Source organism: Garra rufa, chromosome 12 (genome assembly GCF_049309525.1).
Source record: "Garra rufa chromosome 12, GarRuf1.0, whole genome shotgun sequence".
NCBI lineage: Eukaryota > Metazoa > Chordata > Actinopteri > Cypriniformes > Cyprinidae > Garra > Garra rufa.
The window spans coordinates 90,631-114,174 of NC_133372.1; the positions used below are offsets into that span (position 1 = coordinate 90,631).

Consider the following 23,544-nt stretch of genomic DNA (forward strand, 5'->3'; position numbering starts at 1 on the left):
GTCATGAAATTAAACACTGTAGCACTTTTGATATCGTTAGCTCTTACGCAATCACTGGATCCATCTTTATGATGAATCTTTATTGTAAAAACAATGAGAACTCAGTAACTAGTAGAGCCATATTTAAAACTTTCTGGCCACAGTTCTTTTGTTCCCCACTTAAGCTTAAGCAATGTTTTTGGGAAATGCAGTCCAGACAGATACAGCATTTTGGTCTAACCCTCTACATAATGCCCATCAATGAATCTATCGTATCACATCAAGACTGAGCTCTATTGTTTCGTTCCATCTGTGTGCAGCATATGGACACTTTTCACACAAACCAAACATCTTTCCAAGAAAGGGAAAAAATAACAATCATTGGATTACGACAGACAGAAGCGGACTTAAGTTAGACCCGATTACTCATTTTATTGGTCACCTCTTTGCATGAAGGCAACCTTAAATACAAAGGACTTTATATAAACTGAAAAAATGATCATGTTCTCTCATTTCTAAAACTGAAACCATTTATAATTCATTAATGAATTTGTCCAAGAAATAAAAAATAAAACATAACCATCAAAACAACTGCTGAAACTAAATGAAAATCTATACTTACTCTGAAAGTCATATTAAAACATGAACTTAATATATACTTTCCATCATTTCTGATGATTCATCATATAAAGCTACAGTAAAACACCAGATGAATGAGCAAGGTTTAGTGACCAGGTTTTAATTGAAACATTGGTGCAACATCATTTCAATGTCACATCACAGCATGACCTGTAATGTTCACAATATTTACAAAACTGCTGTTTAGGACATCTTAAAAAAATCAAATGAAACAATAAGAAATTATGGACTTTAACAAACTAAGCCTAACAGCCACATCAAAGCTATCAGAAACAAACATAATCAAGTGCACAACATACTTTACAAAGTCGACTGCTGTAAAGTACATACTGGTGAGAAAATATATACTCAGATACGTATTGAAAAACAAAATATTGACATCAGAAAGGTTTGTAATACCAGTCAGATACCAATCATAAAATAGCAAGCAAAGAGAATAAAATAAAAACGTACACACGCACGCACACACGCAGGGGAAGTGAAAGAAAAGGACTCGAGAATTGAAATGGAAAATGTTTTGAGCAACACTGAGCACATGAACACAAAATGATTTGACCTTGAACAGTAAGACTTTGAACACAGAGCCGCAGCATTGCACTGTCACCAGAGCCGACTTCACCAGCAGAGACGCACGAGTCTGTTCACGGGGTTCTCGAACGCTTTTACCTCTGAAACGCCAACAACATCTGCGCTGATATAGTTCTCAGTTCCGCTGAATGGAAATATTGCACTTCATTTTGTAGTGAAATTTCTGTAAGATCGACAACCACGAGAGAAAACAGCCAATAGCTGGCATTTAATCTGCCCTAGTTTAGAGTTTCAAACGGATGCAAACCGACGAGAGCGTGTTTCACACAGCAATGTGCTGTAAAATCCCACACGTATCTATAGAGTTTACACACAAAAATAATTCAATCAGCTCTTCGTATTGAGTTAGTGTTACCGGCAGATTGGCACCGTGCTCCAGTGATTCTGTACAACCTGCCCTGAGCCCAACGCTGACCTCTGACCTGTTCCTATGACCCCTAAACCTCCATTTCCCTTCAGTCCTACAGCCGTTTTCTAACGCTTCTGACCGGATATTCATGAAAGTACAAGAGACAAAAACAAACCCCTCTCACCGCAGTGACATTATTCATGAACTCCGTTTACAACTTGAATCAGAATGATAGCAGTGAGAGATCCAACCAATCTACAGATCATCGGTGTCTTCCCATAATGCAGCACTCAAACACAACACATTATTAACACGCTGCGTTGCACTTGGTGCTTTTTGACAACGGCCGGCTGAAGCGTTTCCGTTCTCGGACCGATTCTGACTCCTGACGTGTGGACGCAGCGCCAAAAGACAAAGTTTGCAGTTACCGACAGCATTTTCCCTTTCCCACATCACTGAGATAAAGTGATTGGTGTTCGGCCGGTCACGTGATCTCACGAGGCTCCTGATCCTCTTTGTGTAGAGTAAGTCTAATTTTATGACATTACTGATTTGACTGGAGGCTTCCATCATTAAGGGGACAACGGAATGAAGATTTCCAAAAGTACTGTTCATTTCTTGACGAGTGAATCGCTAAAAGAGAGGATAAATACTGAATGCAACTCGAAAGGCAAAGAAACACTGTGTTAACGGAATAATACTGAAGTGTGTGTGTGTGTGTGTGTGTGTGTGTGTGTGTGTGTGTGTGTACACGAGTATAAGGCTTTAGCGAGTATGTGCGCAGGGCCGTATTATTGCCAAGTTTTACTGAACATGTCAAATAAAGAGGGAGTCCATACGTCATTTATAACACATTATAAGGCCCCTAGTTTTCCTCTTTGTTGGCCTTTGCAGTATGAAACCTCATAAACCAGTGCTCTCTAACTCAATCAAATACCACAAAACCACCAAGGAGAGACCAACTTAACCGTATAAAGACTGAAAACACAGCAAAATGACACGGGACAATTAAAAACATATATTCTTGTATTAGTGTTTAGTGCTGGAAGACCTGAACTATATATAGAAGCCCACAAGCTCGAGTGAAAACCGCATCTGATCCAATCAGCTGGTGAAGTCCACTCCGACACACACACACACACACACACACACACACACACACACACACACACTCAAAATACAACTCAAACTGAAGCTTAGAAAAGTCTCAGATTGACTCTTATTCATTGTAATGTCACAGGGCCTTATGAGCCAATGAGACATTTCTGCTTTGTGTTTTGTACAGCTGAAGATAAAGTGTGCATTGAGTTGGCTTGTACATGTCATTATCCTACAGTATTTACACTTCTTCCCATGTTTTTACCATGAAATTTCTGTATTGTCTATATACACATTGAAAACATATCAGAAATATTTGGACTGTCTGTGTTCTTAAATGCAGTAATTTTTTTTTTTTTTTTTTTTTGCTTTTTTGATATTTTTCCTTGTACACTAGAAAAAAATAGTTCTTCAGCAAGTTGTATTTGCTGCCTTTTCTAATTGGCTGATCCAGCACCTGTCAGTCACTGGATGAGGGCGGGGCCACGATGAGCCGTCTGCTAGAGTGTAGCACCACGATCAGAGAGAGAGAGAGACAGAGTTAGGGTTAGGACACTGACGCTGCTGTTATCTGGAGATCTTCCTCCTCTTGGGTTTGGGCAGTTTGACTTGACGATCCTGGTGAACCTGCAGATCAACAGACAACAGCTTCACTGTATCATCGCTTCATCCAATCAGAACAGTGTATGAGGAGCTCCATAAGGTGTGTGTGTGTGTGTGTGTGTGTGTGTGTGTGTGTGTGTGTGTGTGTGTGTGTGTGTGTGTGTGTGTGTGTGTGTGTGTGTGTGTGTGTGTGTCTGTGTCTGTGTCTGTGTCTGTGTCTGTGTGTCTGTGTGTGTGTGTGTGTCTGTGTCTGTGTCTGTGTGTGTGTGTCTGTGTGTGTGTGTGTGTGTGTGTGTGTGTGTGTGTGAGAGAGAGAGAGAGAGAGAAACTCACAGTTCCAGACATCTTGTCCAGCTCACTCATGGCCTCATGAATCGCAGCTTCTAAATGATGATTCAGCTTTCCCGCCCTGTGAGAGAGACATGAGACACATTAATAACACACCTTTAGAGAAAAAAACAAAAAACAACATTGAGCCAAACTGCTGCACAATAACATGAGCGCTCAGAAAAAAACATGAAAGAGCAGAACATTAATGACTTGTGGCTTAGTCTATGTATTATTTCATTGCTAGATGAGTCTGGTTCCTCTCAACATTTCACCGCCGATGGAGTTTTACATTCACTGGGGAACAAAGACATGAACAAGATTTCTAGATTTAATGGAAGACTTCCTTACTTTTTTATGGATCAAAATGTATTAAAAGAAACAAACTATATAAGATTTTTCATTTCAGTACTTGATAAATGTAAGATTATTCCTTTTTAAAAACATCCATTAAAGAACTCTGAGTAAAAGCGTTTCACTGGCCAAATAACCTTGTGTCAATGAAACATCATTTCAAAACAGTGTTACAGAAAATGCATATGTATTGTGATAATCACTATGCAAACAACTGAATAAAACTGACGGCAGAATCAAGAAACGTGGGAGCGTTATAAAGATGAGTCTGGCAGGATGCAGATCTCAGATCAGCTGTACTTTCTGAATTGGTCTGTTATCATGATAACATCAACATTGCTCTGTGGAATACTGGAATCTGATTGGTCAGTCATGTTATTCCTCAAATAACACCGGCTCAGAACTGAAGTCGGCGCTATACTCTTGCACTTGGTTAGCTAGTAAAATAATACAACTCCAACTGGTATTATGTGCACAATTATTTAATTATGTCATCTTGGTACGGCGGACTCGCTCGTTTCATACAAATGCAGCCGCTGCCACTTTGTGACGACTGTTTTGTGCACTCTAATGAATTATAAGACAACTCACAAACTGGTAAGATTTTAAAACGGCTTCATCCTAAATCAATACATTTCATCGGAATCATTATTTATGTGGTGAAATGTTGTGTAAATAATTGTCCCGTAGCCCTTAAGTGTCCGTCTAGTTTGCAGGCAACTGCTTTATTCACAGAAGCTTTGCATTCAAATATTTAAACTCAAATCAATATATCGTGTCTAATTATTTACTGACGTGGCAAGTAGTTGTGTAATAAGCAGGATAATGTACATCCAAACGGTTGTTAGCACAGAATAAATCCCCTCCGGGCGATACAAGACCCCTTCGCTTCGCGTCTGCGATAACAACCAGCTGATGTACACTATCCCTTACTTCACATGTAAAAACTCACAAACACCATTTATCATTCTCACTTGGTCATTTTTGATTGTTTCTAGACTGCGAGTCAATTGGAATACATTTTTTATTTTTGGTTGGTTTGAGCATCCCTTTTGGTAACCCTTTCTATGAAGCCCGAATTAATAATACATTATAAGGGTATTCTTAAGGCATTATAATGATTATAATGTTATATATCTCATGAGTATTCATAAGAACAGTTTTAATGTGTTATAATTTTTACTTATTTGTGGTTATAGCTTTTAAGAGTATGATTACCTCCTTATAGTTATAATGTATTATAAGTCTCATATCTTGCCATGTTACTCATGTCACTTTACTGAAAGCATACAAAGACCACTTATAAGTAATAATAATAACATTTCCTAAAGAACCCTAAGATCAGGCATCAGATCAGATGAATGTGTAACGAAACATCTGTATTATCAGTTTGATTATTTTGATAGTACACTTTAGACAGCTTTTGATGAGTAACTCTGCAAATGCATGTCAGCTAGCAGTCATTATTAGTAGTATGCTATATATATGCTAACACTAAATTTTGATGTTTCCCCAAAAGACAAACTGATTATATTATAAGTAACTTTGCAAGTATGTGAACCTTTTACCTAGCCTGACCTTAACCTAAGTCTACTAAATACTCTAAGGAGTGTTAGTCGAGATGTAGTTGGAATGTTTAAAGGTGCCATAGAATGGAAAACTGAATTTACCTTGGCGCAGTTAAATAATAACAGTTCAGTACATGGACATGACATACCATGAGTCTCAAACAACATCGTTTCCTCTTTCTTATATAAATCTGGTGTTTGCAAAAGACCACTGAAAAATAGGTCAATTCCAACATAACACCGACTGTTACGAAACTTCCCCGGGATCGTTAATAGTTACGCCTCCAACATTTGCATCGCCCAATCATCTCTAACGTCAGCACCTCAGTTAAACCAGGCGAGTCACTCAAGGGACACGGTTAGCTTAATGCTAGCGCTAGCCTGTTACATTGAAATACATAGGATTTCACTTCCCACATAAACAGAAAGATGACTAGCTGATGATGGTGAATGATGGAGAAATAACTGCCTGATGATGGCCAATGATTTACAGATCTGGAGAATCACTGAGGAGCAGCTCAACTTGTGTGGTAAGTACTTGTGTCTCTGCATTGTAACGTTACACAGAGCACACGCGATCACAGTAATCAGACTAATATACCCGCGATTCAAAACGGCAGATTCAACAAACCGCATATTAAAAGCGGCTAGAGCTCCAAATTAAATATATATTTTTATCCATGTGTGAGCTATAGAGCTCTGTGAAACAGCCAATCAGAGCGGAGCTCATTAATATTCACGAAGCTTCCAAATAACAGAGCATTTCATTCTAGGGGCAAATCCTAGGGTTGTAAATGGACCTGTAAAAACATTTCTGGAGATTTTTTGATCTTTCCTATGCTATATACCTTCTGTGTAGATATCAGAGAACAATTTAAAAATATTGTATAAATGCATTCTATGGCACCTTTAAGCTTATAGTAAATAGACTAAGGGGACCATCGAAATAAAACATAATATAATGTAAAAAATAAATGTACTATGATATAGTCCATTATAAATTAAGCAGATTTAATATGATTTCCATTGTGTGTTATAAATAATCATAATCTTCAAAGTTATAACCTGAAATATTCAAGTATTATAATGTTGTTCTGATTATTCATGAGGTTATATAACATATTATAAGGGTTTTTTATAATGCTTTATGCATTCATTATAATACCTTAGAAATACCCTTATAATGTATTATAAATAGGGGTTTCATAGAAAGTGTTATCTCTCTTTTTAACTCTTTTCCCCACTTGTATACATTTCCCAGCATGTGAGAGTTTCAGGATCTCTGTGTTACAGAAAAACTTACTTCCTGTTTTTTTTGCTGGCCCTGTCCAGCACCTGAAGATCCTGTGTTAGTGTTTTCAGCTGCTCCGGTTCCACCTACAAAGAATTCAAACAGCAGATCAGTTATCTGCAATACTTACTACTTTGACTTCAATGTTTGAACTCGGAAAGCCCTGATAATCCAGATGATCGCTGACAGGTTCAGATCATCACCCGCTCCACCGAAACCACCGAGACAAATCTCAAGGAAACGCTCGGGCCGCACTGCTGTCGATGATGTTTCTTCAACATATGTTCTCGCTATACAGTAACAGACTGACTTTTGCGGTAGGCGCCTTCAAGGGCATAAAGACAATAAATCTCTTACCTTGGCCTGTTCTGACAGTTGCATGCTGGGATTGCGCCCATGCTCTTCTCCCATCAGTTTGCTAGGCCAGGGAGGGAAGCCTTTGATGGGCCAGACCAGTTCGCCCACATTGAAGGCCCTGGGCCTGTAGTGCAGCAGCTCGGCCGAAGGAGAGTCCGGGTGCCGCAGCTCCTCCTCGCTGCTGAGACTCTTGGTGTCCGAAGGGCTGGGCGCGCAGTGTCCGTTAAAGTGCCCGTTGAAGTGAGTGTAGTCTTTGAGCAGCGGCCCTTCCAAGCTGGTGGAGGAGCCGGGCGACTGATCGTCTCCCGTGAGCGGCTCCCCGTATCCGCCGCGAGGCAGCGTGCCGTTGAGCTGAGCGCAACGCTCCGTCGGATCCGGCCGCTCTCTCGCGCGGTGGTTAAACCGCAGGTTAGCGTTGTCGTCCGTCTGAGCGTCGTGGGGCTCGTGAGTCTGGGCCGGTGTCTCCGGCGGACAATCCGTGGCGGTTTTTCTTTCTCCTTTGCTTCCGCACGGACTGCTGCGCACCTGGGTGGAGCACTCCAGAAACTCCTCTCCTCTCCAGTGAGCGTGGTTGTGTTCGTCCCACTGCGGGCGGGGCGTGGCGGCGCTAGGAGAGCGGAAATACTCGTGCGCGTCCGCGCCGTCGGGCGTGTTCTTGCCGTGCTCGGAGCTTCTGCGCGCGTGGTTCGCCGGCGGCGGTCGGATGCGCAGAAGTTGCGACGGCGGCTCCGTCCCCTCCGAGCCGCGCGGCGCGTGAATGACGGCGTTGACGGCGTGAGGTAGGCTGAGCGGCTGGCCGATGGAGGCGGTGAAGGCACTCATGGCGCTGAGCGCGGGGACGGGACTCGCCTGAGTGCTGCCGCTCACGCCGGTGGTGATGGTCACGTGCATGCCTTTTCCGGCGGCGTCCACCACCGCTCTGTAGATCGCATCCACCGAACTCTGGCCTCCGGACGCTCCCGCCATGGAAACCTCCCCCTGACCCTGCAGCTTCTGCGGAGCCTCTCGGTACAGGCCCGCGTCTCCAGAATGAGAGGTCATAGAAGGCTGGCCGCCGTCAGGCATGCAGCCCTGAAGGAATAACAAAAAGCACACAAACAAAAGCACGTCATTTAGAGCAGGCTAGCTACAGTTTTATTTATTTTTTACAGGACACGTATTAATGGACAGAGTGAGTCACCTGATAATCCTGGTACAGGCAAGGCAAGCTGCTAGAGTTGGGAACGTTACCGTCCGTAAAAGGAGCCGTGGCGAAGGAATGCCCCTGGCTCGGATAAGCGGAGACCCCGTGCATGGCCTGCAGAGCCGGGTGCAGCTGCTGCTGTTGGTGGTGATGGTGGTACATGTGCCCCGCCGCCACCATCACGCCGCTCATCTGAGGACTGTTACCGATGCTGCAGCTCAGCGACGCCACCTCACCTGTTAGCAAAAGCACAACAGTGTCACCGGTCGCATCCACAAATATGACTACACACAGCCCGGACTTGGTTAGCACAGAGAAAATAAAATATTCAAAAGAGCGCAAGCAGGAGAAACTAAAATACCTGTCAAATTAAGCAAAAGAAATAAGATATTCTGTCATATTCAGTTCTGCATTTTTATCGTGCTGCTACAGTTAATATGTATCGAGACCCCAGCGCTCCTTTACGACCCGCTCCGTCTAGACGGTTAAATAGCTCTGAGGGCAGCGCATACAGCTCGTTGTCCCGAGTTAGAATCCCGGCTCAAGGACCTTCCCCGATCCCACCCCTCTCTCTCTCTCTCCCACTTCACTTCCTGTCACCTCTCCACTGTTCTATCATAATACAGGAGAATTGATCTGATTGTTGAAAAACGTCCTTATGGAATTTACCTTTGTTTTAGGGAGCATGGTTACTATTTTTTTTTAATTGGATGGCAGCCCTAGTTTAAAAAAAACGTGCAAATGTTTAAAAAAAAATACAACCGCAGGATGTAAAACAATATTACATTTTTAGCATAAGCACTACAATGAAAGATTGGATTACTAATCTTCTAACTTTAATTGTCACAATTTACACGTCATACTACTAAAGCCACTAAAACTAAAAAGCAGACACACGTAAGCAACACATACATCGCAGATATTTCATTACATCCTTTTCTAAAGGCTCTTAAAAGTGTGAAATGCTTGCTCAATATCCCACGGTCCTGTGGGTCTCAGCTCCAGTCCTGATCAAAACACCTGATCAACACGATCACGCTCCGCAGGATCATCAGGAAATGACAGGAGTCCAGAGCTGAGACGAGTAGCTGAAGTTAAGCTAAAACCAGCATGTTTATTGTGAGCGTGTCTAGTTCGTGGAGCTGCAGATCAAATCCTGTGCTGGATGATAAACGATGTGCGTGGCACAATGAACGCTTAAACATGATGCGTGTTCGGTGCTGCTTGTAAAGGTTTAAACTACACACTAAACTCCTGCACATCCGCCGAAATGAAACGCATGTGCGAAAGCAGTCGTGTTGCATAATGAATGCTCTGTGTGTCACAGAATGACGGCCGGTGCGGACAGTGTGTGTGTGTGTGTGTGTGTGTGTGTGTGTGTGTGTGTGTGATCTACTGTTGCCAGCGGCTGCTGGGGAGGTTGCCATGGAGACAGCAGTGAGATGACTGGTAGTGCTTTCCAAGGTATGATTCACACACGCATGCAGATTTAGAAAAAAAAAAAAAGAAAAAGCGCAATTTACTTGCATACATTTTAAAACACAACTTCTTTTTTCCTTTTTACCCTCCTCTTCTTATAATCTAACGAATTATTGAATTTGGATTGTAAGTGTGATAAGGACAACAGTTATTATTATGCACATAATAGTGAGCTGACAGCAGGTAATCTTCTCTTCAATGTAATTAGCTTGGATAGATTGACTTAATGACAGAGATTTGAACACTTTTCAAAACCGTTTGAACAGGTGACCGTACGACTCGAATCTGGGATGCATCTCCAAAAAGTTACCGGCAGAAAATCCTGCTTATTGTTTTAGCACAGGGGTTCTCAACCTTTTTTAGGCCGGGCCCCCCTCCTGCTTCGGTCGATTTTGCAAGGCCCCCCATACCTGATATTTCCTCTAAAGATGTTTATTTTTAAGCCTGTTTTATTAACCAAAACATTAGTTTTGCCCTCAGTTCTAACATTTTAACACACACACACACACACACACACACACATATACATATTTGTGCAATTTGTGAAATAACCAGAGGGGGGCTGCTTTTGAAAACTTTTTTTCCTCTCTCCAAAGGCAGAGGTTGACCAAACTAGTGTAATCTGTTAACAACGCGCATTATATACCCGTCTTTTTAGGCAAGAACCAGATGAGTGTCAGGTCATGAAATGTTTTTAATACGACGGAAGCTGTATTATGTGATCACAATTTAATAAAAACATTGTAAGTTAGGTCTATAAATAGTAATGATTTATTTTCAAACAACGAATACATTTTATAGAAAAGGTGAGCAAGGTATCAACGGAGCTTTTTGTGAACTCCGAATCAGTGAACCACTGCGTCACAAAAAGATTCACTGTTTCGAAGCGCTCCAATCGGATCGTGAATCATTTGATTCAGAACGTTAAACTTCAAAATGCATATGGCGAATAATTTGATTTAGATCGGGACGTAGGAGCGGGTTCGCGGGACGTTTTATCCACACCGTGGATAAAAATAATGAAGCAGAGGCAGGGATGCATAGACCAGAGTGGGGGAAATCTCCTCGGTAAATCGCACCCTGTGTGTGTGTGTATATATATATATAGTACTTATAGCAAGTGCACCTGTCATTTAAACTGGACTGACTGAATATCTACTGTTTGTATCCATTACAAAATATACATAAAATGAAAAATACAGCAAATACGTGCATAAACCCCACTGACACTCACAAGATCCTCCTCTATGAGTGAACATCTGTTATAAAACACTCACAGGACATTAATTTTGACAACTATACAAATATTTTGAAATTTCACGCAAAAATGCAAGTACTGCTCACTGCAGAGCCAAATGGCCTCCAGCTCCATCTCTCTTGATGTCCAGCTCCACCTCTGAGTGAACAAATGGGTGGAGTTAAGGTTAGGGATAGGGTAAGGGGTAGGGTTAGGGTGTGGTTAGGTGTCTATCTCCACCCATTACCTCCAGCTCCTCCCATATGGCTCTGCAGCGAGCACCCTCTCCAAAAATGTGGATCTATGGGTCAGTGCCCCGAAAGCATGAATAGTTTGTGATTCAATAGCGGACTTATGCGCGCCTAATGTACGACTCCGATATACAAGAGTGTCAGACATTAGGCACGCGCAAGTTCGTTACTATAACTCTGATCGTCTTTACCTGTACATTAGCGCGACGGTTTGTTTCATGCAGCCAAGAGATGAAGTAATGACCTGCACTCCCGGGGGGTATAGGTTACTTTTGCGGGTGGAAGTGGGACAAAACATGAATGCGGGCGGGAGCAGGACGAAATAACATATTTCTGCGGGAGAGGGACGATATTTCTGCGGGACAGAAACTTGCGGGAGCGGGACTAAAATGTCCCTTGCAGGTCTCTAAAATGAAGTTTTGTGCAGCAGTTGAAAGTTTTGAGCTGCCGTTCAGTCTGTATTTAACAGTGCGATGAAACTTGCTGCATCGAGTCCAAAGCAATCAAATCACAGAACACGAGAGAGACCGTGCTTTGATCATTTTCATTTAAAACATTAATAATGAAATTAAACAATTTTAGGATAATATTTAAATGAATTTTAAGCTATCTCACGGCACCCTGGAGGCCCACCGGTTTTGAATATCTGTTCTACATGAAACGCTTTAAAATACACCCAGTACCCAAATAATGCCTTGTCTGTTTTTTCTCGAAAACAATTTGCGCCCCCCTTCCGATCTCTCCGCGCCCCCCCTGTTGAGAACCACTGTTTTAGCAAGATTAAACAAATCATGGAAAAGGACAGTTCTGCTTACGGGATTAAACCATTTTTACCCATGATTTAGTTGCATTATAAAAAAATGACTTGGTGGCCTTACGAATTTAAGCATGCATTTAGCATATGTTTTTTTTTTATCAATATCATCTTATTATTGTTGTTATATAGCTGTGAATATATGAATGTCTGAGAGGAGTTTATGTGTGACTATATTCACTATATGTGACCCTGGTCCACATCACCAGTCAAAAGGTATCATTTTTTGAAATTGAGATTTATACATCATCTGAAAGCTGAATAAATAAGCTTTCCCTTTAAGTACGTAACAATATTTGGCCGAGATACAACTCTGAAAAAAAAATTAATAAATCAAAACATTGAGAAAATCGCCTTTTAAGTCGTCCAAATAAATTACTCATCAAAATTTATGTTTATATATATTAACGGTAGGAAATTTACAAAATATCTTGGAACATGATCTTTACTGATTATCCTAATGATTTTCGGCATTAATATATCCTGTGCTACTTAAGACTGGTCCAGGGTCACATATAACAGCTCCAACAACTCACACATACTGTATTATAAAACAAACAAACAAACATTCAATATAACATCATAACATATATTAATATGTAGAATGATAATCATTATAATACAGAATTCAACAGGGCTCAATGCAATATTATTATTTTTTTTTTTTTTGAGATCTACTTGGCCTGCAAAAACGGGCCGTCACAAAAAATGAAAATCAGTCGTTGCTTTTAAGCCACGTAAATGATTGCTTCCAAATCACTAGAAACATTAATTTTCTTCTGGCCTTATAATCAGAAACTGCCACCAATAAGCCAAGAGAAACCTAGAATCATGTGAGCTGGGGTGGGCGATATCACCAAACTGATCTTGCATCACCAAACGATTCATTTTATTTCACTACAGTGTTATTATAATTACTTATGTTTGAAATAAGGGTGTCACGATGCCAGCATCTCAGACAGTTCTTCACAATTCTCAATACCAACATTTGGTCAATTTAGGATCACTACGTGGTCTATCAAACATCAACAGGAAGTCGAGCGTTCGATGTTCTCCTCACCTGTGTCGGTCATGGGCTGCGAGCAGCCGGCATCGGCGCCGCTAGGCAGCATGCAGTTGACGTTGGGCTGGACGCGTTGCTGAAAGCGTGCGCTCGCGTGTCCCATCACGTGGTTTCCGAGAGCACGCTGTCCGCTTTGGTTGACGGGTCCGCAGTTTGTCATCGCCGTCACCTGCATCTGGTTCATCAGGCCCGGATACTGGCCCTGGGCCGCATGCACCGCGGACTCCACGCCGGAGCAGAGCATGGCCTCCGTCTGGCCGTGCAGCCGCTGCTGGACCTGCGCGCTCTGAGGCGCCGCACCGGAGACCACCGCCCCCTCGCCAAAGTGCGCTCGTCCGGGACTGGCGAGGCCTGGGTTTCTGCCCCGGGTCACGTGGGAGCTGTGGTTGCTCAGAGACTGGAGTAACTGAGCCATCGACGTGTTGGAGGGCAGTCGGGAGGTTTTTCTCATCTGTTCGGCGGAAGGACAGGGCGCCCTCATGCCGGCCACGTTGAAGAAAGCGTTGTCGTGGTTGGCCGCGTTCGGAGGATGCTTGCGCTTGCGGAGAGGGTCGCGCTGCTGAGCCATGAGCTTGTCCCGAAGCGCGGCGCGTCCGCTCTGGCCCTCGCCGCCGGCCATCATCATGGCGGGGTTGGGCGGCAACATGGGATTTAGAGTATTGTGGCCTTCGACGGCCCTGCCGGCATCGGGGCAAGAGAGTCCAGCGGACGCCCCCGCGCCAGCCGCCGCCACCCCGCCCGCGCAAGGGCCGCCCCCGAGCTTGTTTTGATTTGCTAGCTGTGCTTTGGCGGCCGCTGAGAGGAGACTGCTGGCAGGGAAAGAGGCAGCGTTGTGTTGGTTAAGGATCTGGTTCAGGGGCATTCCCAAAAGGCCCGGGTGCTCCTTCTGCGGGGCGGCGCCACCCGAGGCGGGCGGATACATGGGATTGTGCTGACCGCTCATCCCGGCCAGCAGCTGGGCGGGCATTTCTTTGTACTGGTGAAGACCGTCCGGTTTGCCAGATGGGCTGGAAGGCAAAGCGGGTCGGGGCGAACTCATGGAGGACCTGGGCGAGCGCGGCGGGACCTTCATGCTGCCGCACGGGGGAACGGCGAAGCCGCCCTGCTCTGAGGAGGTGGACGAGGAGCGGGAGCGCTGCGGGGACACCTCCACGCGGACCAAGGCCGGCCCGGACACGTGCACGGGAGAGGTGACGGGCGAAGGGGAGATGGAGGCGGCCGTGCCGTGCGGAGTCCTCTGCATGTGACCCACCGGCCCCGGCTTCACCGTGGGCAGAGGCAGGTTGCTCGGCAGCGGGACGATGGCGGGAGGGATGTTTACATTCATCATTGGTACCTGAGAGTGGGCGTTGGGCTGGAAAGCGGAGGGGTTCGGTTTACTGGGAATAGGGTCCAGGATGCCAAGAGGGTCCTTCTCGGAGCTCAGCTGCTTATTCTGCAGGGCGCAGGGAGGCGGCAGCGGGGGGGCGGGAGCGGACGGGGCCTTGTGGTGAAACACAGTCCTGCTCGAGTCCATGGCAGGCGGGTAGTTGCACAGGGGCTTTTTCATGATGGGGCTCTTGTTGGGGACCGGGGGGGACAGAGGCATGTTAGTCCTTCCGACCATGACGCAGGACGACTGCGTGGCGGGCGAGCCGTGCATCATGACCCCGGGAGAAGACAAAGGGATGCGGCTGTTGCCGTGCATGGGACTGCCGGTCCCCTGGAAGCCGCAGGGGTTGTTGCGCACGAACCCGTCGGGACTGCCTATACCGTCCGTTCGTGGGGACAGAGACCCGTCCCCGAAAGCTTGCGAGGGAGGGCTCAGCATGCCTCCGTGCCCGCCGCGGTAGGGGGACTTGGGCCCCGGCTCACCGCTGGCCAGCCTCTGCCGGGAGTACGCAGGGAAAACGTCCTGCTGCGGCGGGCCGCACAGATCCGGAGAGAAGTGCCGCTGCCCCGCCGCCATCATCGCCTTGAACGGGTTCTTACATTCCGGCTGGCCCTCGTGGGTCTTATTCCTTATTGCTCGAGGCTGTGCGGTAGGGGTCACGGAGGTCACACCTACAGGAAGAGAGAGAGACGCAGTCAATCATTTCGGCTGCAGAAAGGGATGCGACTGCTCGTTTAGTGTAGGGTTTCCTAACGAAAGGGAAATTTGCTAGAACTGCCTTCGTCACCGGTTAGGTTATTTGCCATAAAAGCTCATACGATGGCATTCGTTACATTTACCAATAGGCTACTATAACTTCATTTACATCATAGGAACCCCTATTCAAATAATATGGGGAAAAAACACATGCACATGTTTAAAAAAGGGTTAAGAAAGATCAACAATTCTCCATGAATGTTCACAGAAATGCTCTTCTGTTGTCAGAAAAGTGCCATACTTGTGCCTCCGCCGGGACTGGTGAGCGTCAGGGAAGGAGGCGGCAGCTCCATGCTCTTATGCAGCGTCGCCACTGCGATAAGCTTCCTCTTGTGGATGCAAAGCTTCGTAACATCCTCGTCAGCCTTCACATCCTCCGCAGTCCTCTGCTTCACCACCGCACCAGGATCAAAATTGAAAACCTGAGAGAACAGAAATTCCAGACCAAGACTTGAGTGTCAGCATAAAGTCACAGTAAGCTTCGTTTAATTGATGTGATATTTAGGGGTGAGTACCTCTCACTGACACCACACTGATTACATGAAGTTAACCTCACATCCAAACATTTTTCCCTTAATAGCATGCATGAAATGAGTAATATGTTGGAATAAGCAGTATTTATGAAACAGCAGACATAAAATACCCAGATGTCCTACAGTTCCTAATGAAATTTTGAACATTGAAGCCTGTGGACGCTTCACTATCACATGAGCTCAAAGAGAAAGAGAAACGTTAATATTACAGCTCACATTATAATGCCAACGTGGTGTTTCCAAATTACACCGGAGCCAAAAGAACAGACGTCAGGATGGGTTTTAACGGTGTAACCTGAATATACATTTACACTAATTCCTATTACATAAATGAGGTAAGCACAGGCTGTAGGTGTCAGTCTTGAACGACCGTAATGATGCTTAAACCCAGAAATAATATCCTACACATAACTACAGTATATTCACAATAAGATTTTTTTGTTGCTGGATTTATTTATCATGTATATATCTATTCATCTCCTCTGAATTGATTCATTTTCTGGTAACATAACACTGACCAGAGCACGAGCTCTGAAGCTCAGACCTAAAATGATCATTTACATCGTGCAATTCACGGCATACATTAACTGGAGCTCAATCATTCATGATGTGTTCCAGGGCTCTAGACTGCAACCATTTAATTAAACAGTTAAAATTTGACGTGGTCGCATTTGTGCGAGTGCATGGTCTGTTCTGCTCCATAGGGCACGCTGCAGAGCCGCAGCAGATATCACTGATCGCATGAAGACACTGAGAGGTGCTTGCAGTGAGCGCTTCGGTTGTATAGCCTGGTTATATGCACCGCGTCAGCACAAGCGGAAAACAATATGCGAATATTGAAGAAACAATGGCAGACGGAGGATTTGGTTTTCAAGCTAAATGTAAAGGTAAAGTAAAAGACCACTTCTTAAAGGGGCTATATGTAACTTTCTGAAATATAAACTCGCGACTGAAACCTGTGGCCAAAAAACGGAACTGCTCTTCCTTTCTGCTCGCTCTGGCAGCGCGCGCTCGTACTTCACACTTCACACTTCGCTGCAAAGAAGTCAACATTATGTTTACAGAGGTAAGAACAGTCAAATACATATATTGTTTGAGAAACTAAGTTTGTTTGCAATATATATGACTAGCGGTGGTGGCAGAGTGATCTGAAACGTTTAACATGAACGTGTTTGACGTCACATCCGCAGACAGCGCGCGATAAATCCGACCCGACAGAAAATAGGAAAAATAGGATACAGGCTTATAGGTGCACCCACTGTGAGCTGACAAGGTGTCAGTATGCTCATCAGGAGATGTTTGAGTCATAAATGGTCAAATATAAAGGCTATTGTTACGTTTATTTTGGGGAAAAAGTTACATATAGCCCCTTTAAACCAGAGAAACGCCAACAAGCACCGTCACAGACAGCCAATTCAATTTTACTTTTCTTTTTGTTTTCATTTTGAAAAGCTTGGTATCTTTGCTGTTTGTCTCATGTAGATGCTATGGAAGCGCTCTTAAATTTTAATTTAATAGTCAATATACAGTACAGCATGTGATGTAATGCCTCATCTTATTTGTTTTTGTTAATAAACATGTAAGCTAGTTTGTCATTGTAGCCTACTGTTTTACTGTTTGTGTGCTTTTCATTAAGAATAACAATAAATGTTCAGCCAGGGGAAGGTAACGAATATCATTACACTTTTAATACTTTATCCAAAATATACATTTGTTTGTCTGCAAACTGCAGGCACATATTCCTTATTAATTTCTTCAATGACCTTGTGTGAACCCTGTTAATAGTCTACAAATTGCATTGCAGAGAAAAAAAAAAAATAGTACAAAACAGCAAAACATAGTTTACATAGGAAATCAATCAAAAAACATTGCAGGGGGATATAAAACACTTTCAGCTAGGGGTGTGGAAAAATAGTTTAATATTCGATCTATAAATATTAAAAAAAAAAAAAATAATAACAACACTATTCGAATTTTACTACGTGTTGCTTTGCTGGCCATAAATGCAGGGAATCCATGATAAATCCCAAACTAAAACTAAACGCACTGTGGCGCTGTGGAGCGTGTTAACAAGTTGATCGTATTTGATCACAGAATGTCGTCATCTGCTCCGTGAAGTTTGGAATTACTTTGAATTATTCCAGACTGAACATGGTGTGTGTTTATGGTGCATGTATTTAATGTGGTCTCTGCGGGGACGAGGCGTGGTGGACGATATTATTGGATAGCGCAATATTTTCGAAGGCGATTATTGATGAGATATTTTTTGCATATCACCCAGCCCTACTGTCCATCACTGCACTGACGACCGCAGGAGCCAAGAAGAGAGCTTATATGATCGCAAAATGATCATGACACATTTGCTTTCTTTAATGTAACGTTATTGTAGAGCATTGATTTGTATAATACCTAATCATAAGCTTGTTCAAAAACTTGATTATTTAAATAAATAAAAAAATGTCTTTCTCATTAAACGTCATTTAAAGAAACAAATATTCCAATATTCATTTTTAGGAGCCCAAATCTTCAAATGCATTATTTTTGAGAACTGCGCATCCCTATTTTCAGCCTGAACAACGATTTCATGATACAGCAGTAGCTGAAGTTTCTCACTTATCTTTATAAAAAAAAAAAGTTAAAAAGTTAAAGACTTAAGTTTTATGACGATGCGCTCTTTTGGTTCTGTGTTCTTAAGTATCTGATTTTTTTTATCACTAAACACCAAGTGATTCATTAAAGGTGCCATAGAATGGAAAACTGTGTTTACCTTGGCATAGTTAAATAATAACAGTTCAGTACATGGACATCACATCCCGTGAGTCTCTAACACCATCGTTTCCTCTTTCTTATAAATCTGGTGTTTGCAAAAGACCACTGAAAAAGAGACCAATTCCAACATAACACAGACTACGACGTTATAGGCGAGATCATTAATAGTCACGCCCCCAACATTTGCATCGCCCAATCATCAGAAGTTCTGCGGGTAGGCTATTGTGAAAAAAAAACAAAAAACTAAGTGAGAACAATAGCGAAAATGGCAGATCACGGGAATAAATGTTATGTTCCAGGTTGTGCAGGAGATGGTAAGTGCAGGGATGGTTGGTGTCTGGACTCAGAAAGGCACGGAAAACAAATATCGTGTTCTAATAAAATAAAGCCAGCCACTAAAGGAACACGGTTAGCTGACATTGCAGTACATATGATTTCACTTACCACATAAACAGAGTAAGGAGAGATGACTGTGCGGACGATGATTTACAGATCCTGATCACCGCTGACAGCATCTAAACTTGTCAACTGTGCTCTGTACTGCCGCTGTAGTATAACGGCACACAGAACACGTGCGATCGCCGATCTCAAACGTAAAATGTGATCATGCATTCAAAACGGCAGTTTCAATGCCCCGCATATTACTAGCGGCTCGAGGTCCGTAATTAAATATATATTTTCCTTTATATGTGTTTGCTGAGTGAGAGCTAAATGAGCCGCTCTGTGAAACAGCCAATCAGAGCAGAGCTCATCATTATTATTCATGAACCTCATAAGGTAATAACAGACTAGAGACAAATCCTAGGTGTTAAATGGACTTGTAAACCGCTTCTGGAGAATTTTTGCCCTCACCTAAGCCGTAACCTTCTATGTAGATATCAGGGAACAATTTAAAATGTTGTATCAATGTATTCTATGGCACCTGTAAGAGAGCATCTAAATCAATTGAACAGAATTACAAATCGATTCAGGCCATTTTTCCAAAATAAAAAAAGCGATTTATTGCCATCACCAGCTCTGATTTAGACAAGTGACAAATGCATACTGAAAAACTCTCAGACACAATGTTTTTTTAGGTCAGTTAAAGCATGTGTGTTCCTCTGAATGAACACAGGAAACACTCAGAATGTCGTGCAGCGTCTATAATGATTTGACTTCAAATACCGCACAGTGATTTATCCTCCACATCTGCACTATTATCAATGACAATGAGGCTTTTGGAAAGATGTCCAGATTGTGTTGTGTTTATGAAACAGACAGCATTAGGTGTGAATACTGACCTTGGGGAGGATGAGAGGACACTCCAGGCCACATTTACAGGTGCCGTCGGTCAGCAGGTACGACTTCACCTGCTCCAGGCAGGACAGCACTGATCCACTCGGACTACAAACACAAACAATGATCACAATTACAGTAAAGACATCGATCTACAAAAATATGTTAGTTACAAATAATTGTCTGGAGAACTACATGAAATGACACCAGAACACTCCAGATGAGGGGAGCTGGGTTTGGTCTGCTGAGCCCCGCTGACGTAAGCGATGTGAGCGATTCAAAACAAACACGCTGAACATCTGATGCTGATCTAGGACGCATTTTTTCTCCCTACGTTTTGCAGAGATGCACAGAACTCTCGTCAGATTAAACCATCAGTACGACAACTGGACCAAACCGCAGCGCGCCTCTGTGTTTGTGTCGGCTGCAGTTTGACCCAAACAAAGACCGAATCTCAGAAACGATGCGGCCAGCGACACGATCATCTGCCGTTTGTCACCGATACAGAGAAATAGATAAATAATGCCAACCCCGCAGCGGAAACATTTTTAATACAAATAATGTCGATTCGTTAAGTAACATTTACAGATGTTCATTTTAGCAGGTTTTAATCCGGACCCTGGCGGCGCACGTTAAAACGGAGTAGGTCCATACCTGATATAAAGGACACCCGAGGCCTCCACCTTGCGCTGCCAGCCGATGGGCACCTGGGCGAGCTGACCTCTGCCCTCCACGCCCTCCCGTTCCTTTCCTCCATTCATTTTTATGGACCGGCACAAAACTCCTCGTGAGAGATCACACGCTCTTCTCTGTCCCGACACAAAGTCTCATTCTGACGCTCAGAAGAGGGAAGACGGAGCACAACTTTCCTGAAAGCGGGGAGGATCTGCGGGCCGGACCGCAGCGAGAGGGGCTCACAGCGCAGCCCAGAGAAAGGGCCTCATTACTTTGCCACTCAACGCAGACAGGAACTCCGCTGCTAGCGTCTGACCAATCAAAGCCATGAGAAAGAAGTCCGAAAGCGCTTCTGATCTGGACATAAAAGCACCTCAAATGACCGAACGCACGGAAACAGTGGCAGCTCCCAGCAGGCAGAGGGACCCGCGGGTCCGGGTCAGGCGTCGCGTCTCTACAGCGGACAGCGCATGTCACGATCTTCGGAGGTACTGCTCACCGTGGACCGTCTAGCGGCAGCTCTCGCAAACTCATGGTTCCTAAAGAGAGAAAGAGAACGTTAGAATACAGACACTGGACGCATGTGAGACTCGAACATTCGAGTCGAGATCAGAGCTTTCGTCCAAAATTTCTCCTCCAGTCATCCTTCACAGTCGCTCTCTGACACAAACACACGTCGTTCACGGCGAACCTTTATTATACGAAAACTACAACGCGTAGCCACTCCACATATAAGGTAAAAAATACTGTAACGATCTGTAAATGGAAGATTTCATCCAAATGCTGTCGAACACTGATCACACCCTCAAAACTTCAAACTGAAACGGGAACAAAGTGTCCTTCGGTCAAATGTAAAATTAAAAATGTAAGAAACTTTCGATTCCAATGTCTAATGAAAAGCAGCAAATCAAATTACATGCAGAATTACTTTAGCAGACATGCTAATAATCTCACGCGGCCTAAACCGACATCAGTCATCATCAAATCATTTGCAAAGAGAATATAAACACATTTCTCAAACAAAAGAACGATCTACGTCCAGCAAAGACACGAGGGGCTCTGAAGAACTGAACACACAAAATCAGAAATATTTGACCTTTCCTGCAAATCACCTGATCATTCTGATTTCTTATTAAATGAACTGTAAATCAAAGGTAAATCTTACAATAAACGTCTTCCGTTACGGTCACTGTTATTTACAAGTATTTTATCACATGGTTTTGATGTACTTTATACAGCGAATGACTCGATCAACTAAAGGTGAATCACCAAACGCTCTTCAGTCGATCACAGTGACCTGCGTACATGTCCACTAAACAACATTCAGATGAGCCCTGATTGGTCAACACTAGACTGACAGCTGAAAGATCCAATCAGAACACGCAGATACTGCGCAGCAGACATTTATAACGTGAATGCGGGTTCATAGAGCGCTCGAGTTGAGCACGATTTCAAGAAAGATCATGTTGAATCATGGATGATTTTCAGTGATTTCAGTAAGAGCTCTTCTATTCTGAAGCATCAAGAACTGAGGTGTGTGTCACGCTGGGCATTGTGGGTTTGGTGAGTGTATGAGATCTGAATTCACTTCTGAGCGTCAGCAGTGTGAACAGGTGTGAGTTCAGATCACACAATACTCACAGCTGGACCGACAGAGAGAAAGCCGGACTATAAGACGACCAGCAAAGCTGAGATCACTGTGTCACTGTGCTGCTGACTCACTACAGGACTGGATGAGCAGCACGCACACACACACACACACACACACACACACAGAGAGAACGACAAAAACACCAGAGATGTTACAGTGTGATCACAAACACACAGAGTCCAGCGGTTCCACCCCGCCGTGACCTTAAAGAGGTCAGAGGTCACAGACTGCAGTGTGTACTGATAAAACAACATCAACATGATCATCAGCTCATAAACCACTGCAACTATTGACAAGAGGAACGACGGCAGGACACGCAACAGACAACATCTGGATCACTACACGAGTGTCGTATGAGCCACATCAGGTCAGAGTGTGTGTGTGTGTGTGTGTGTGTGTGTGTGTGTGTGTGTGTGTGTCATACTCCAGGTGCTGCCCACCTGTCAATAACATGACAGAATGAATATGTGCCTTCATAAGATGTTTCCCATCATGCCTGTCACATTCGTCTCCACACTGACAGCTGTTAATGCTGTGTTAAGCTGCTGATGGACGACTTTTGCCTGCTTTATGAGTGACAGTCAAACCGACTGGAAATAATGTGAGTTTAGGATCTGATCAGACACTCAGTGCTGAAGATGATCGATCACAGTGGTCCAACAGTAAGTGTCAGATACATGTGCTGCTCACACTCGTGTGTGTTCGTGAGTACTAACATCAGCTGTGTCACGTTCACAATCACTCATTTCTGCACGTAATAGTGCCAACACTAACCCAGATCAATGAGCAGCTGGGCCACTGCTAAAGCTAAAGCTAGCCACAGACGAAGCGCATCAGAGCCGCACACTGGAGCGAGTCTCTGCTCAGATCAACCGCTTCGGCTCGGCTCGGTTCGGGATGAAGCTCTGGGCTCATTATGGCTGCGGGTGAATCCGAGCGCACGCACGCGCGCGCGTGCGCGTGCACGCACATACATACATACATACACATAGAGACAGACACACACAGCTAACTGCTAACCTAAACAACACACGCGCAACAAACACACAATCGTACGCACAAAAACTCACGCGCCGCACACACGTACCTGCTCGCGTGCGGGCCGGAAACACTCTTGCAGCGGATTTACACTCAAATGTGTAGCGCCGCGGCCGAAGCGCAGCAGCAGCGGCTCAATCTACCTCATAACACCCGCCACACGCCGCATTTCTGTCGGCTGGAAGCTCCCGGGACGATAATAACGGAGGAGGAGTCCGCTCGGGTTTGTTTCACATCGACTCTGAGCGTTTTAAAATAAAAACAAAACGGCCAAAAGCATCAACACATCCGCTGC

The 23,544-nt window shown here is 44.0% G+C and overlaps 1 protein-coding gene across 1 annotated transcript; it reads right to left on the reverse strand.

Annotated features, from left to right (window-relative positions):
- Positions 1-691: 691 nt before the first annotated feature.
- On the reverse strand, positions 692-23,544 carry mbd5 (methyl-CpG binding domain protein 5). Its single transcript, XM_073851650.1, has 10 exons — positions 23,299-23,544; positions 20,540-21,099; positions 19,891-19,993; positions 15,550-15,730; positions 13,178-15,223; positions 8,334-8,572; positions 7,154-8,224; positions 6,809-6,882; positions 3,590-3,665; positions 692-3,280 (listed from the first exon to the last, which is right to left on the reverse strand). The coding sequence occupies exons 2-10, from the start codon at positions 20,644-20,646 to the stop codon at positions 3,221-3,223; spliced, it is 3,957 nt and encodes a 1,318-aa protein (XP_073707751.1). The 5' UTR covers positions 20,647-21,099; positions 23,299-23,544; the 3' UTR covers positions 692-3,220.